Source organism: Aythya ferina (genome assembly GCF_964211825.1).
Source record: "Aythya ferina genome assembly, chromosome: 7".
Lineage (NCBI taxonomy): Eukaryota > Metazoa > Chordata > Aves > Anseriformes > Anatidae > Aythya > Aythya ferina.
Genome location: NC_140302.1, coordinates 30782367 through 30797723, shown reverse-complemented (window position 1 = coordinate 30797723; position 15357 = coordinate 30782367). Strand labels below are relative to the sequence as shown.

General features: G+C 38.8%; 2 protein-coding genes across 2 annotated transcripts in view; one reads left to right on the top strand and one right to left on the bottom strand.

The window, feature by feature from the left end:
• PDZD8 (PDZ domain containing 8) overlaps positions 1-6428 on the top strand; it is a 57084-nt gene extending 50656 nt beyond the window's left edge. Inside the window, exon 5 of the mRNA XM_084526459.1 lies at positions 1822-6428. Within this exon, the coding sequence (XP_084382585.1) occupies positions 1822-4022 (2201 nt within the window). The 3' untranslated portion in view covers positions 4023-6428. The remainder of the gene's footprint in view (positions 1-1821) is intronic.
• The window catches only part of SLC18A2 (solute carrier family 18 member A2), a 28140-nt gene continuing 17914 nt past the window's right edge, over positions 5132-15357 (bottom strand). The window contains exons 10-15 of the mRNA XM_084526460.1: positions 14039-14117; positions 13742-13793; positions 13233-13296; positions 12696-12815; positions 11945-12078; positions 5132-9832 (exon numbers count right to left, since the gene is read on the bottom strand). Coding sequence (XP_084382586.1) covers positions 9722-9832; positions 11945-12078; positions 12696-12815; positions 13233-13296; positions 13742-13793; positions 14039-14117 — 560 coding nt within the window. The 3' untranslated portion in view covers positions 5132-9721. The remainder of the gene's footprint in view (positions 9833-11944; positions 12079-12695; positions 12816-13232; positions 13297-13741; positions 13794-14038; positions 14118-15357) is intronic.

Sequence of the window (15357 nt, the reverse complement as noted above, 5' to 3'; positions counted from 1 at the left end):
AAATCATGTCTTGTAATCAGGAAGGACGTTTCTGCATAGAGTTCAATTAGACTGCTGTTCTCAACAGTTACGCATATGCCTGGCTCTTGTAATAAATTCATTTGTATATTTATGACCACTTAAGGTTGTCGTTCACTTGATCAGTTTTCTTGTATATTTATTCTTTGCTAGGTTTATTTACTCTTTGCCAACATAAAGGTGAATAAACATTTGAATGTAAATACATTTTGACCATTCAAATAGTGATGCTATAAGGTTCCTTCCTTGTTTTTTGCTAGCAATGTTATAAAATGTGCTTGGCTTACAGAGAAAACAGTAACATTTTGTTTGCATCATAGACCTGCATTCTCTTAATTGAATCTAAATATACTAAATAGAGCATGGAACAAATGGTATAAATGCCTTTTGATTACCAAAGTAATTGAAATAACAAAATGACCCAAGATGATCTGTTGACTATTCAACAGTAGCTATACTTTTGGTACCAAACTTCATCAGCTTTGATATGTAGTTTATCTACTCTGAAGTTCTCACAATGAAAGACTTTGGCTAAGTTGTAAATGAGAGAGTTAAGTGCTGCATTGAGGCAAAAACAAACAACTGTTGATGTTTTGTTTTGTTTTTTTTTTGTGGGGCCAGCATTTATGAGAATTAATAAATGGTTTGATGTAGGCTTATAAAGACAAAAAAGTGGGAATACCATTGTATATTAATATGTGTCTTAGAAGCAAGTGTAGGTAGCACTGATAAAACTGAATGCAAACTAAAATCACTAGGGGGAAATGGTAATAACATTTTTGTAAGGTTATATTGTAAATATAGTTGTAGAGAGATCATCTCCATAATGTCATTAGTAGAGAATAGAATTCAGCAAGAGTTGCAAATTTAGGAGGAGTGTATATAGCATCCCTGTTATCCCTGCTTGTGGTATCCATGTGTGTGGTACATGTCTATTTACAAACACACACTTCTCCAAACATTAACTGTACAACCAGGATTTAAAATTTTATTCTAAATTTGGTTTTGCTAAGTCATTAACATACTATAGAAGAGTTAGTATGATAAAAATACTGTGAAAATAGAACTTTACACATTTTGGTATACAAGGACTACTTAATGTGACTGTGCTAGCATGGAGTTAAGATCCAATGGCTTAAAAGGATTTCAAGTTGCTTTGGACATGTAATTGGTTACCTAAGAAAAAGGGAAAAGTCACTTTTATATGACCTTCTTCATTTGAACTGCGAGCTTACCGAGATGCTTTAGCTTGCACCTAACTTGTTAAATCTAACTCTTAGTGTAGGCTGGAGATACTGCCAAAGGGGTCCAAAAGTCTGTGATGATGAAGATGGTTCAATTTATTTTCACCGTTCAGCCACACTGAGAATGTAGCATTGTGCCTGTATTTTGCAAACATAGCAGACCCCTCAGCTTTATTGGCCTAACTCTGCTTTAATTATAGCCACATTTTAAGATACCCATCGCTTTTGAGACCTTTGTTAATGCTTACATCTGAAAAATCCAACTATAAAGTAAGCAAAAGTTAGCATGTAAATCAACATTACTCTTCAAAGTGTTAATAACAAACAGAAAACTGGACTTTGTCTGTTAGCATCATTACCAGCTCCTGAGGTAATATATTTGTATGAGTAAAATGGAAGGATTTCAGTCCAGCTCTTCTGTCATAATTGCTTGACTTCCTCTGTTAGTGGTAATAATACTATTGCTCATGGCTAAAGATCTCAATGTATGTGTTGACTATTTTTGGTCGTTTAGATTATTAACATATTTTCAAATCTGACATTTTTATCTTTTTTATAGGTGTTAAAATCACATCAACTGTCCAAGTGTTGAAGCTTATTAGACAGGCTGGGGACAGAGTTTTAGTCTTTTATGAAAGGCCTGTTGGGTATAATCAGCATGGTTCAGCACTACAGGATGGATTTGGACAGTTGGAAGACTCTGCTTTCTTGACACAGCAAGATGATGACCCAGCTAGCTTATCAGCTGATGTTGATAACAGAGACTTTGATTCAGAATTCGAGGACTTAGCATGCGAATCACCTGAACAAAAAGAAGATATGCCAACTACTCCAAGTCCAAAACGTTCAGTAGTAATACTTGCTTCTAAACCTCTTGGAACTATATCTCCGATTCTGAATCGAAAACTGCATTTAGGAAGTTATCAGGCAACATCAAAAACTCAGCAAAAAGATGGAACTAAAGTGGCAACACCCAAAACAGCTGAGAGTTCAGATACATCACAACAATCAGGTAAACAATCACAAGGATCCAGTACTAAGCCTCCTGTACCACCTAGGCCACAAAGTAAGCCTAATTTGCCTACTAGTGAAACTCAAAATCAGTTAGAAACTGGAGGTTTATCTTCTGAAAAACCAGAGAGGCCACCTCCACCTGCCAGTAATGGAGATAAATGTACAGAGAAAGTAGTAAAGAATAATGATCAAACAGAAGACCCAACGGTATCAAAAGTAGCAACGGTACCAAAACAAGATCCATCAAAAGATGGAATTTCAGAAAATGCACGTAGTAACAAAGATAGTGGAGATGATCATCAGACTTGGGAGTCACCAGAAATTCCGTATCGAATCCGGCAAGGCCGATGGCCAAAGACAAGAACATCCTGCTGTGTATTTGAAGTAGAAGAATACCATAAGTACCTTAATGTTGCACTGTGGTGCAGGGACCCTTTCAAAGCCGGTGGTTTTATCTGTTTAGGCTATGCAAGCATAAAACTTGAAGAAATTGCTTTAGATTGTATAGCTACGTCATCAATGGAATATGTTAGAACATTTAAATTGGATGCTCCTGCACCTAAAGCAGCGGTCACTAGAACAGCATTGAGGAATTTGACAACCCATAAGGGATTCAATGAAAAATTTTGTTATGGTGATTTAACATTACACTTCAAATATTTAAAAGAAGGTGAAGTAGATGATTCAAACTTTCTGGTGGAGAAAGAAAAGGAATGTCATTTTGAAGAAGAAGTTCCTGTACTTCCGAAAGAGGATCCTTATTTGGGACAAATTGTTGTTAATGAGAACAAGCATAACTTTCAAGATACTCAGTTTCAGAATCCAACGTGGTGTGATTACTGCAAAAAGAAAGTATGGACTAAAGCAGCTTCACAGTGCATGCTCTGTGCTTACGTTTGCCATAAAAAATGTCAAGAAAAATGTCTGACTGAGACTCCCTTTTGTGTAGGAGCTGAAAAGCGACTTGATCGAACTGCAGGAGCTTGTAAAACAGAAGGACAGGAAGCTTCACAAGCCGCGTCCTCTCGTGTTGATTCAGAATCTAAATCTGTTAACAGAACAACAGGTTTGACCAGACATATCATCAACACAAGTACCCGTTTGTTAAACCTTCGTCAAGTCCCCAAAGCTGCTCGCCTTTCAGAGCAAGGAACAGAGGCTGTAGAGCCGTCGCCAAAGCACACACCAAACACTTCTGATAACGAAAGTAGTGATACCGAAATTAGTGGTCCAAGTAGTCCTTCAAAACGTGCATCAGGTACTGGGATAAAGCTGGTCAGAAAGGAGGGTGGTCTAGATGACAGTGTCTTCATTGCAGTTAAAGAAATCGGACGTGATCTCTACAGAAGTTTACCCACAGAGGAGCGTTTTCAGAAACTAGAATTTATGTTGGATAAGTTGCAGAATGAAATAGACCAGGAGCTGGAAAATAATAATTCACTTGTTAAAGAAGAAAAAGATGCAAATGATACAAGGAAAAAAGCATTGATTGCTGCTGCGCTGGCTAAATCAGGAGAAAGACTGCAAGCCCTTACGCTGCTCATGATCCACTACAGAGCAGGCATTGAGGATATAGAGTCTTTGGAGAGCATGTCGTCGGACCGGCAGTCCAGAAAAGTGACTAAAGATTCAGAGGAAGCCAGTATAGCAGAAGAAGTGGATAACGAAGATGTCAGTCTGACAGAGGCTCCAACATTCAACATCGTATCAGAAGAAGCAGAAGAACCACCTCAATCAGTAGACTGATACTTAAACGTTTAGCCTTTGAAGGACTGGACTAAAGAAATACTTTGCACTTAATTACAAACACACAAATCAAATTAAAACACTGGTATAAGACACCTGCTTCTCCACAGTTATTTGCCTGTGTAAGAGTACAGCTGATAATGGTTCTCCAGCTATAGCACCGACATTTTGTTAAACTGGCTGGTTAAAGCTACATTTTGGGGTTTATATTGGAAATTTATTTTTAATAACTTATTTTTATTTTTTTCTAATTATGTAACCTTACCATTTCACATTAATGTGTGTGGTATCCCTAATATATTACTTGTTCCCCTTCCTGCTCCCCTTTCGTTTCTTTTGAGCTAATGTTCTCAACAGGAAACTGTCAGGATTCTTGAAATGTTTAGTTTCCATCATATGATGAAAAAAATAAGCTCGTTGCATGCCTAAGCTGATGACTGACACAGAAATCACTGAGGGACCAGGCTTCAAAACTTTGATCACGGTTACTGTATGTCTCCTAGGTAGTTGTGTTATCTCTTTGCCAAACATATCATGACAGCAAACAAAACATCTTTTTGTGTCTGTTAATAATACTCAGTAAAGTTATTGAATATCAGGTCATTTGTTTTCCATCCTTTTGTTAAATGCAAAAACTGTTCATAGTTGTTAGCATAGTTCGTAACAATGCCATGCTAGAAAAAGCCTCCTTACAACTTTGGAATACTGTAGCCTGATGGAATTATATTAGATATTGAAGTACACACTGGTAATAATTGAACTGAGAGTATTTTGGAGATAAAAGAAGCTGGTTGCCTTCTGGAACAAAATTGTCTTTAAGTATTGCTGTATTATCTGATAAGCTGATAAAGGAAAAAATGGTCTTCACAAGAGTTGGAGGTTTCATCGCATTCTATGAAAAAGCGTGTAATGACAGTTTAAGTAATTTCAAAAGTTTTAATATTCTGCTGCAGATTTTATCATTTCAGAAAGCTTAAGGTACAAAGTAAGAGTTGACAACACACCTAAACATTGTCTCTCAGCGTTTTTGAGTAACCACAGAGGCAAATTGCATTCAGCTTCTCAGACAGAAGAGGCAGTCTGAACAGACGATCACCTTTTTCAGAAAAAATGTCGTATAGTGTATATAACATGTTTTCTTTTTGAGTCAAAATAAGTGAGTCCAGTAGTCAAGAGGAAGAATTACAGCCAGCAGCTTTTGAAAAGAACTATCTGGTCTTGTGCATTGTGTAAATTGCAGATCTTAGCATTATCTGGCTACGGCCATTGTTCTTATTTATTTCTTGTAAACATAACTTTAAGTTTCACTCTCTGTATAGAAATGCCATATAAAATATCATCTTTATTTTAGGTACTGCATTAGGGTCATTATCACTGGTATCACTGATAGTAGGAAGATGCCTTTGTGGAAATGGAGTTGAATCTAAGATGGTGAAATAAATAATTTAAATTTTCAGGCAGTTTGTATTGTAGCTCTCCATTAAATTTGCTTCTCAGTTTATTTCGTGGTGGGCAAAATTAAGAAGCAACGGTTTTCACAGATGGAAAAGCATACTTGTACTTCTAAATGAAAAAAATTACTTCCACTCATGCAACTACTTGCACTTTTTGTGAGTTCTGGGCAGTTGATAATTATTTAGCTGATGTATGGAAAACACTATCCATGCTAAAATAGGCATGTATCACACTTCTGAAATTAAGCTTCAGCAAATAATCGCACAAAATTAGCTTCCCTTATCAACTAAAAGTTATTTAACCTATACCTGCTTGAGATGCGTATTAAGACTTTCCCACTCCATTTTCTCAGTGGCTTACCATTGGTGGCGATCTGCATTAAATCTCCATCAGTGTTTGCTCTTATGGACTACTATACAAATTTTCAAATATATCCAAGTACATCATTTAAACCCTGGTACACATGAAGGAGCTGTGAAAACAATGCAAATACCGATTTCAAAAATGCATTCGAGGTTTCAAATTTACTTGTGTAATACAGTGGGTAAGAAAAGCTGGATATAGTTTTCCTTGTATAGTACTGCTAATGATGATTGTAAGAGATAAATTAAACGTAGTGCAATATTTTTAAATATACTGAATGGGAAAAGGGCAAAATAGTTGTATTTTAGTGATAAGAAGGAAAATAAATTCCTATCTGGCATTAATTACAATACATGGTGAATCTTGAGGGGAAGAGTGTAATACATTCCTGATGTAACCCTTGCTTCATGCTTGATTGTACATAGCTGAAAATAAAGAATACCACAGAAAACAAGAATATCTTGACTTAATGATATCTGAATAGGTGGCAGCTACACACACTTGCAGAAACTCTGCCTAATATGATTTTGTTGGCTATTATTTTATCATGAGAACAAGCTTTAATAAAATAGTTTTGCTAAATTATCATCTTCTTTGCATTGTCTCAGTATTTTTTAACCATTTGTATCACACCAGTGTGTCATCTAAAGCCACTACTTGAAAATATCTTTGGGAGAAGAAGACACATTTTGCATTAAATAAAATTACTGAGTGCCAGATTAATTGAACTTTCATGCATTCTTTGTATTTGAATATGTTTGTTTTTGTTCTACACAATTTAATAATAATCATAAATTCAAAATGGTGATTGCAGTTGATTCATTGTGTAGTTAGCATTAAAAAATGCCAAATATATATTTTTTGAGACCTCTAACCTCTATACAAATAATGTTCAGTTATCAGCACTATGAACTATCAGTGGAGTTGCTGTGTGTGGGGAAATGAGATGAGGAGGTTATCCAAAAAATGACTTGCAGAATTTTTTCTGCAAGGAAGAAAAAATTCCTTCCCTCAGAAAATGCTAATGGATAACTAAAGAGGTCTCTGCTGTTCACTTGCTCATTTTTTGTTTAATCAGTTTTTCATCCTTTATTTCTTTTTCCTGAAATTTGAAATAAATCACGTGTGGAAGTTTACACCTTCAAGGTAGGACTGAGGACTGAGTAGTGGGAGGAAAAAATACACAGAACATGGGAGAAAACATGGGAGAACCCAAATTATTCCAGGACAGAAAGTATTCTGTGCTGCTTAGATTACTACTCGATTACTATCTGATAAAATCCACTTATTTCTCCATGCTGCAGAAAATCCCAAAGGTAGAATGACTGTTCAATGTCTGTGTGGGGTAAAAAGAGCACAGACAGCCCCACACATGGCCCTGACGTTTTGTCTTCATGTGCAGGGACAGATACAGAGCAAAGCACTGCCCCAGCCCTGTTTGCAGCACAGGAATTCAATCAGTTCATCCATCCCTGGGGCTCCTCATCCTCACCTGCTGCTGCAGATAAATGTGAGGTGTTCTTAGCTTTGATTTGTTCAGAAGTACCAATCCAATACATGAAGTAAGCCAGTCTATGCTCTTTTTGGTATGTAACTGCTATGTTTTTCATTAAGTTTCAATGTTTGTGAATTTAAGTGATCCATTAGATAACCAGCTGGAGAATAACTGACCTTGCCCTGTGCTTACTCTGAATTCCAACATCTTTAGTTGGGTTAGCAATTTGATGTTCTGTGAACTAAAATACCATTTCTTAGGGCAAAATTTTGGGTATCCAAATGCTCTATGACAGCAAAATGAGAGCCTAATGTAAATATTCATTGACATGCACAAGTGTTATTTAGTGGCAGTGAAATACTTGGCAAGCTGCAGATTCTTGGTTTATGCTCTGTTAATGCCTCTCTTCAACCACTTCTCAGCTTTGAAGAAAGGTTCTCCCTCTGTTACACATTCACAAGAACGCAGTAGAAAATACACTGGTATAAAACCTCTAAGTGGATTTTCAACTCAGCCACGGACCGTATTGCTTGGCCTTTCATATCATTCAAGCGTCTTCGGATGTTTTCTCAGAATATTCCCTCTTGAACACTCTTCTGGCAGGCTCTCCAAGTGTGTGTATCCTGGTAATGCACAGTTTGTCCTTACCTATTTCACAGAAGTTACAGCTCAGATCAGCCGTCACGCAATAGGCAGCATTTGGAAGCTATTGTGGTTGTGTAAAGAAGTTACACGTATTTGTGACCTAGAGTGAAAATGTTTGTCCTCTAACACAACAAAGGGACTAGAAACAAGGAGTGCTTTCCCAGGAGCTGGATTTTTTTTTTATAGTATACAGATCACAATGTATAGAGCAAATTATGAGGGGGAAGAGGTTAATTTTTTTTTTCTTTTATTACAATAGATCATGAAATTATTTTAGATACCTTTATTTTAATGTGGTCTGAATGCATAATTTTTGACAAAGCATTATTTGAAGTTTGATCCACTATTTTTTCATATTTTCTGACCAGAGTATATACACTTTACAAAACTATATGTAAACATAGTATCTATAGCTGCAGTACATAAAACATCTGCAATTACATGAAAGAAGGCACATAAAGATTTTAATTTTACAAATAAAAAGATACACCACAGTTGATAAGAACATTGTGAATTGTTTTAAATGCTTTCTTTCAAAGTCATATTTTTCTCATTGCATACAGAGACCAGGTAATCCAGTGCTGTGTTCCTCTGTTAGACCATCTCCCCAGATGTTAAGAGAAATTGGTGACAAACAGGATATTTTTCATTATCTTTGGGAAAGTTGATATTTTTATTTCATTTTTTTGGAAAAAAATATGCTGAATTTCTAAATGTGTATGCAAATGCATGTCAAGTATTTTTGTGAACTGCTTAAGTTACTAGCTTACTTTCAGTACATGCTGAATCTAAATACTTTGATACTGCAGTTTTTTCTAGTCAGTCACTTAGGATGCATCTAAAATAAAATTGAGATATTAAAAATAAGATCCAAAAGATAGAAATATAAACAAGTATCTTGATGTGGTTCTTATTCCCTTTCAGGGAAAGGAACTACATACATTCAAACATACTTGTTTACCAAGTACTCTTTGTGTCTTTGGGCACTTCATCTTGCACAACTCCTTAGCTGATTAAAAACTTCATTACATTGTACTAATAGCAATATACTCATCTGTTCAAAATATATATATATTTTTTCAAAGCATTCCATGAGTGGTCAGGTACAGCTCATTTTTCAAATCGCAAAGTAGTCGTGCCTTTTATTTTAATAATACGTGATCCAAAATTGATAAAAAAAAAAAAACTCATAGCAATGTCTACACTCTTAATTCCAACCTTCAGCACCTGTGTGTGGATGTACTTACAAGGGTACAATTTAAAAGACGGGAAATTGGATAGGTTTTCTTTGAGCTTTGCAAGGGTTTTGTGTTTGGTTGGTTTTAATCAATAGAATAAATCAGAGAAGTTATATTCAAGAGATCGGTTCGTTCTTAATGACTCCAAACAGAATGTGAATCATTGTAGGTCAGTGAGTTGACTTGAAAAATCAAATAGTTTAAATTCACGTTTATACAGATTTACACTACACATTTAATCAAAAATATACTGTGTAATATTCAATGAAATTAAATACACAAAAGAAAGGTAGACACTATACAAATCCTCTATAAAAGCTTTTTTCCCTCCTTATAAGGCAGTTAGCAGTCTGCTTTATAACCATGGGAGATGAATAATATACCTTTGGTTTTTTGACCATTTCACTATTAAATCTACAGTACATCTAAAACATTTCTGGATGAGATGTTTCACATGAAACACTGCATTGTGTACACCAAAATATAATATATGGCTTTTACTGTTACTCATCGCTTTCATACTCCTCTTCTTCGTCACCTATCGGGTAGGCCTGGATGTTGTTCTGGGTGTACATTTTTGTTTTAACGGGGCAGTTGTGATCCATGAGTATTGCCTACAAGAGAAGAGAGCGTGAACATTACCACATCCAGCTAATGCACAGCTGCGGCCTGCACACAGCTCGACCGCAGCCATCTACAGATTTCAGGATTCACTGGATTTCTGTGAAAGCAGAACCAATCTGATTTCTATCAGAGCGTCTGTAGGTCAATACCCTACCTCATACTCCTCAAGATATCACCACTGGTAAATGGGGCCACCATCATTAGAAGCGAGAGGGGCGGGCCAGAGGCCTGCTGCCTCAGCTGCTGAGGCCGGGGACAGCCACCACATTTCCCCACCATTTCGCCATTCTGGATCAATTTTTCCTAGGACAACCCAGCTCTATACTCAGAGCAGTTGTGTAGCGTTTCATGTTGTAGGGATTTAGTTTAGCTGTTAATTAATTACCCAAAGAGTAAAACACAGGAAACCCTGGCCATGACAGGCTCCCTGCTGCTATCACGGCAGCCAGCACTGCACCTCATGTAGCTGTAATCCACACACAATTTAAGGCTGTAGTGATGAACAACGTGCAGGAGCACAGGCTGACAGTCTGATACTGGCCCTTAGCCTACAAAAGGCAGCAAACTGAGCTTGTTTTTCTCACTTCAGGATGCACGCAGCTCAGCTGGATGGCACCACGTGAGATTAAAGCCAGCCCCAAGCACTCCTGGAGCCACAGTGTGCTTTGCCTCATCCTGGGACTCCCTCTGCTCTTTAATCTTTCCTATCCCACGCTCTCATTTTACAAAGCCCTCTGGACTGCCGAGCACAAGCAGCAGCTGAGTGCGGTGCTTTAGCAAGCAGCTCAGTGTGGGGGGATGAGGGGAGCTCAGAGAGGGACAGAAGGCTCTGTTTGTGCATGAACGCTTCAGTACAGATTTCAGATTTCAGCCTTGGAGGTGGCTCAAATGAGCTGAAGGCACAAACCAACTGAAAAGTAAACTTTCTGTCCCGATTTGTACCAAGAATGCTGTTTTATCAGGTGGAAATACCCGGTAACAAATGCAGTAATTTAAAAATCTTTAGGTCCAGCACGGTTCATTGAATTTATGACCTCTGCCTCCTCTCTGCAAAACAGTTGAACTGGTATCTGTGGCTGTCCTTGATCCTTGATGGCAATAACTATTACATTTCCAAATTTCAAGCAATAGTACCAAAACCTTATGCCTGTGAATCATCTTTTCTCATGGCTGTGCAGACAACCACCACATGCTCTTACATTGCTTCACCTGCAAGCCTACCCCTGCCTTTTCAAAGGACTTTCCGCCAAGCACCTGCACATGGCAGTGCCTCCTGCTCAGCTGTGGGAAGCTGACAATAAACTTCATCTCTGTGCAAACAACAGTAGCTCTTTTGGTTTCTGTTCTTTCTGTTCCATAACCTTAGTGTTAAAAAAATAAAAAATAAAAAGTCATTGCAGTGTTCAAAGGTCATACTGAGGGATTAGCTGGAATCTCTGGGATTCTGCAGTACAAATATGGGTGACACCGAAGGTCTGTGTCCTCATACACATCACATTTCAGCAAGATCCATTTTTCCAGCTTCTCTTTTATGAATACCAGTACAAACCATGCACAGCTCATGCACTAGGTTCTGTCGTTGCCTTTCAGAGCTTTGTTACTGCATAGTAAGACAATGGCCATGCAAAATTACATTTTCTTTCCTTAAACAACTTGCCACTGTATTTTGGGTGCAAGCCAACCTTGTTCAGCATGAGCAAGGACAGAGTGCTGGGGCCTGGACTTACACATGGTGAGTGGTGTTGCAGCAAAGCTTGTACTCGGGACTTTCCTGAGTACAACTCCTTCTGGAGCATGCTGCCAGGCGGAGGAAACCCTGTCAACACAGCACAAGGTACCCTCCGGGAGTAACAGGACTTCAGAACCAGATCAGTATAACAGGGACAGCAAACCTTGGAACAGCAGCACGGGGGACATGTAACTAAAAAATTTCCTTTATACATCTTGGGCAGAAAATGAGGTGGGGGTTATAACAAAGGTGATGCAAGACAGTGAAATAAACTTTGCTAGTCCCGTTTTTGGAAAATTAGAGGCAAAGATGTAGAATTAAGTTATCATTCATTTCACTGAAAGAAAAAAAGCAAAGAAGATGTCACGCTTACCATTTTCTCTTCTTTGGCAGGTGGACTTCGAAGGAAAAAGCACAGAGGAGCAAAGAGGATATCCACGATCCCTATAATTGTCATGAGCCATGGAAATCCAATTGCCTTTGCAATGGCACCACCAGCAGAGGGACCTTTTATAAATAAAACCCTTTTCCTGAATACCATAAAATTTGCAGCATTCACTTTGAACAGTAATTTTACATGCATAACTCCCACTTTACAAACAGATTTATGGAATACAAGCATACATAGGTAATTAAAACAGAAACCTTCTCTGGCTGCAGACCCTGCATTCACTGCAGAAATCAGAGATGTGCTGAGGGTCTGTGGCGTGTCTGTACCAGGCACTCAAGGGACAGGGGGTGATGGGGGAGTTAATTTGGGGAGTTATTTCCCTCCCAGACACATAGGAGCACAGCCACGGTGGCAGTCCCAGGTCTTGCAAGGTCTTTTTCCTAGGGATATCCTATCTCTGATCAGTGCTTGCCTGCCTCAAGCCTCTTAACAGCTATTCAGACATGCATAGCACCATGGCAGAGGAGGGGAACTGATGCCAAACAGCTCCCTGCATTCTTTCCCTCTGCTTCTGGCTTCTTGAAAAAAAAAAAGCAAGAAAAAAAAAAAAAAAAAAAAAAAAAGCAACCCCAGCTCAAAAAGCCTGCAAATGCCACGGGGATTCATGCCTAGCAGCACAGCACATTTCTCTTTACTGTCAAGTGCATTTTAGGCAGGAAGATGGAAGACTTACCTATCGCAAAGCCCATGCAAAAGGCAACATCGGCTATGGCATACACGCTGCCATACACTGACACGTGGCGCAGATCCACAAGGTAGCCCATGATGGGCATCATGGAGGAGTCCACCATTCCTGGTCGTGAGGGAGAGGAACAGAGTTCAGAAAAAATGTCCTTTTTTTTTAAATTTTATTTAACATCTCAGCCAACTATGTGCTAAAATGGTATGCAACAGCAACTAAAAGGGTGATTATTCTTAAATATGCAAAAGTTTGTGTTAAAACAGCCTGTATTGTGTCTGAGGTCACATATGGATGTATACAGATGTGCACATGACACTTGCTGACGGACATGAGAGACACAAGCTTAGAGCACATCAGCTCCAGCACTGCCCCGTGGTCCTCCTGGCTCCACCTGCCAGTCCAGGCCACAGCTCAGGCCTCAATACTGTCAAGCCAGGATAGCAACAAAGCTTGTTTGCTGTGTAACTTCACACAAAACCATTTTTACATAAACAACAGACTGAAAAAAGTCATTGTGATTTTTCTCACCGATGGCAAATCCAACTCCAAAATTGGGTGCTATGAGCCCATAAATGTTCTTAGCAAATGGCACCTATGAACGAAATTTCAGGTAGTTAATTAGGTTGCACTAACGAGGTTAGTTTTCTTTTTCTAAGAGAAATTCCCAGAGTAGTTAGAGCATGCTTTCTACAGTTGTGCAGCTGGCGTTTGACACATCTTCTGGCCTGCTGCAGCAGATGGCTGTGCCACTGCACCACTGACACCCTCTCTCTCACGAGCAAGAGTAAGCTGCTGAGTGACAGCAGCTTACAGAATGATCCTGCCCCCCCCTTCTTTGGGAGCCACACTTCCTTCAAAATAATTGAACCACTGAGATTTTGAAGTGCTCAGATAGGGGATCTGGAACCCATTAGCTACACATTGTTTAATAACATATCTGTAAGGCAGAAGCTCCAGTGAAATCTCACGATAAAGCACATGTTCAAAGATGAACACGGGAACATTTAGATGGTGTGACAGATACATCTTCTACTTACGCATAAAATGCTTACTCCCACGATTAGCATCCCGAGTAAAGCGCAGAGCCACCTACCAAAGAAGAAACATCAGTCAGACTTCAGTGCCTGCAAGGTATTCAAGGTGATTTGGGATGGTTCAAAGCCATGTCTGAAGTGCAGAGGAGCACAACCAAAGGAGCAACGTGTTCCAAAAATGATTTTCCTACTACAAAGAAAATTTTAATAACTTCCACCATCAACAAACTGCCCTGAGAAACACTGCAAATGGTACAAGAACACACTGGAAGATTATTAATATTTTTAAATTAAGCATACCTTCCCATTTTGTGCGCAAGTATCCCAAAAAGATTAGTCCCGATAAGATAAGAGATACTAGCCGGAAGAAAAGCAACGCCTGAAAAATATGAATGAGATGATTTATCAGCAACGACTTCAGCGAGGTGTTAGAAGAAACTAATAAATTCCAGACGATGCAATTTTGGTCTGAACACATCTAATGGAGGCTTTGTGCATAGCCCAGAGAATCAAATATCCGGTTTCTTACATCCTTTTCCTGAAATCTCAGGACATCATCTATGAAATGCAGGAGCAATATGACACCTTTGAACAGAGCTTTCCAGCATCAGCTGCAAGGCCTGGCATGGGAGAGGAGATGCAAAGAGGAAAAAAATAAAAATAAAAAAAAATTCGAACTGCAGTAAACTTTGGGGTAGTTCAAGAAAGATCATTTTTCTCCTTCACGCTTCTTTCTGGGTTGCATGGCTGGCATATGGAGCATGTGTTGGGTACCCCATGGCCAGGAGCCCCTGTACTACAGGTGGGCTTGTAATGCCATGATGCCCGATCACCACTGCCAGCCAGGAGGTGGCCTTGTACGAAAGATTTCTGTGAGACAGGGGCACAGGTGGTGGCTCAGTGTTGTAGGGTTGATGTCTCTTGGAACTAAGTAAGGCACTGCATCTTTCTGGTGTTCCTGTTCAATTTTGCATCTTCCCGAGTAAATCTGGGAAACCTGACAAAAGTGGGAAAGTCTGGCAACTTAACACATGCCACAGCAAGCCTTCCATTTGGTCATTTTTAAATCAGATAATTCAGATTTAGAGAGCGGCCATGACATTATGGTACACAATCAAACAATTTCCTCTAAGTGTATGTGCTCCTCATCTCTCACCAAGGCAACACAGATTTTCTCATTTCCTGCTTATCCATCCTCCTTCCTTTATCTCTCTGATATTCATAAGAAAAATCGAGAGGTAATTTTTAGCACAGCAATATCCTGTGATTAAAATCCTTGTGGGTCACAATGGCAATGCTGCCGAAACCTTTTCACCTGTGCAACCGCAGCTACTTCAGTATGGCTTGGAGCAGACTTTTTATATGAAATGGCCATTTACAGCAGAGCTCGAAAACTAAGAAAAATACTGCAAAAGCTTGGTCAATAAGGCTTGCATGTTGGTGTGGTACAGTCGCAGTGGTAAGCTGTGCTTCTACTGAAGCAGAACTGTGATTTTCTAAATAAGCTTTATGCAAAGTAACATTAATTGATCAAAATTAGAGCCCTTTGTACCTTCTTCTGATCACTCTTCAAACAACTGGATCTCAAAACTGCATAAGATAATCATTTGCTTAAAACC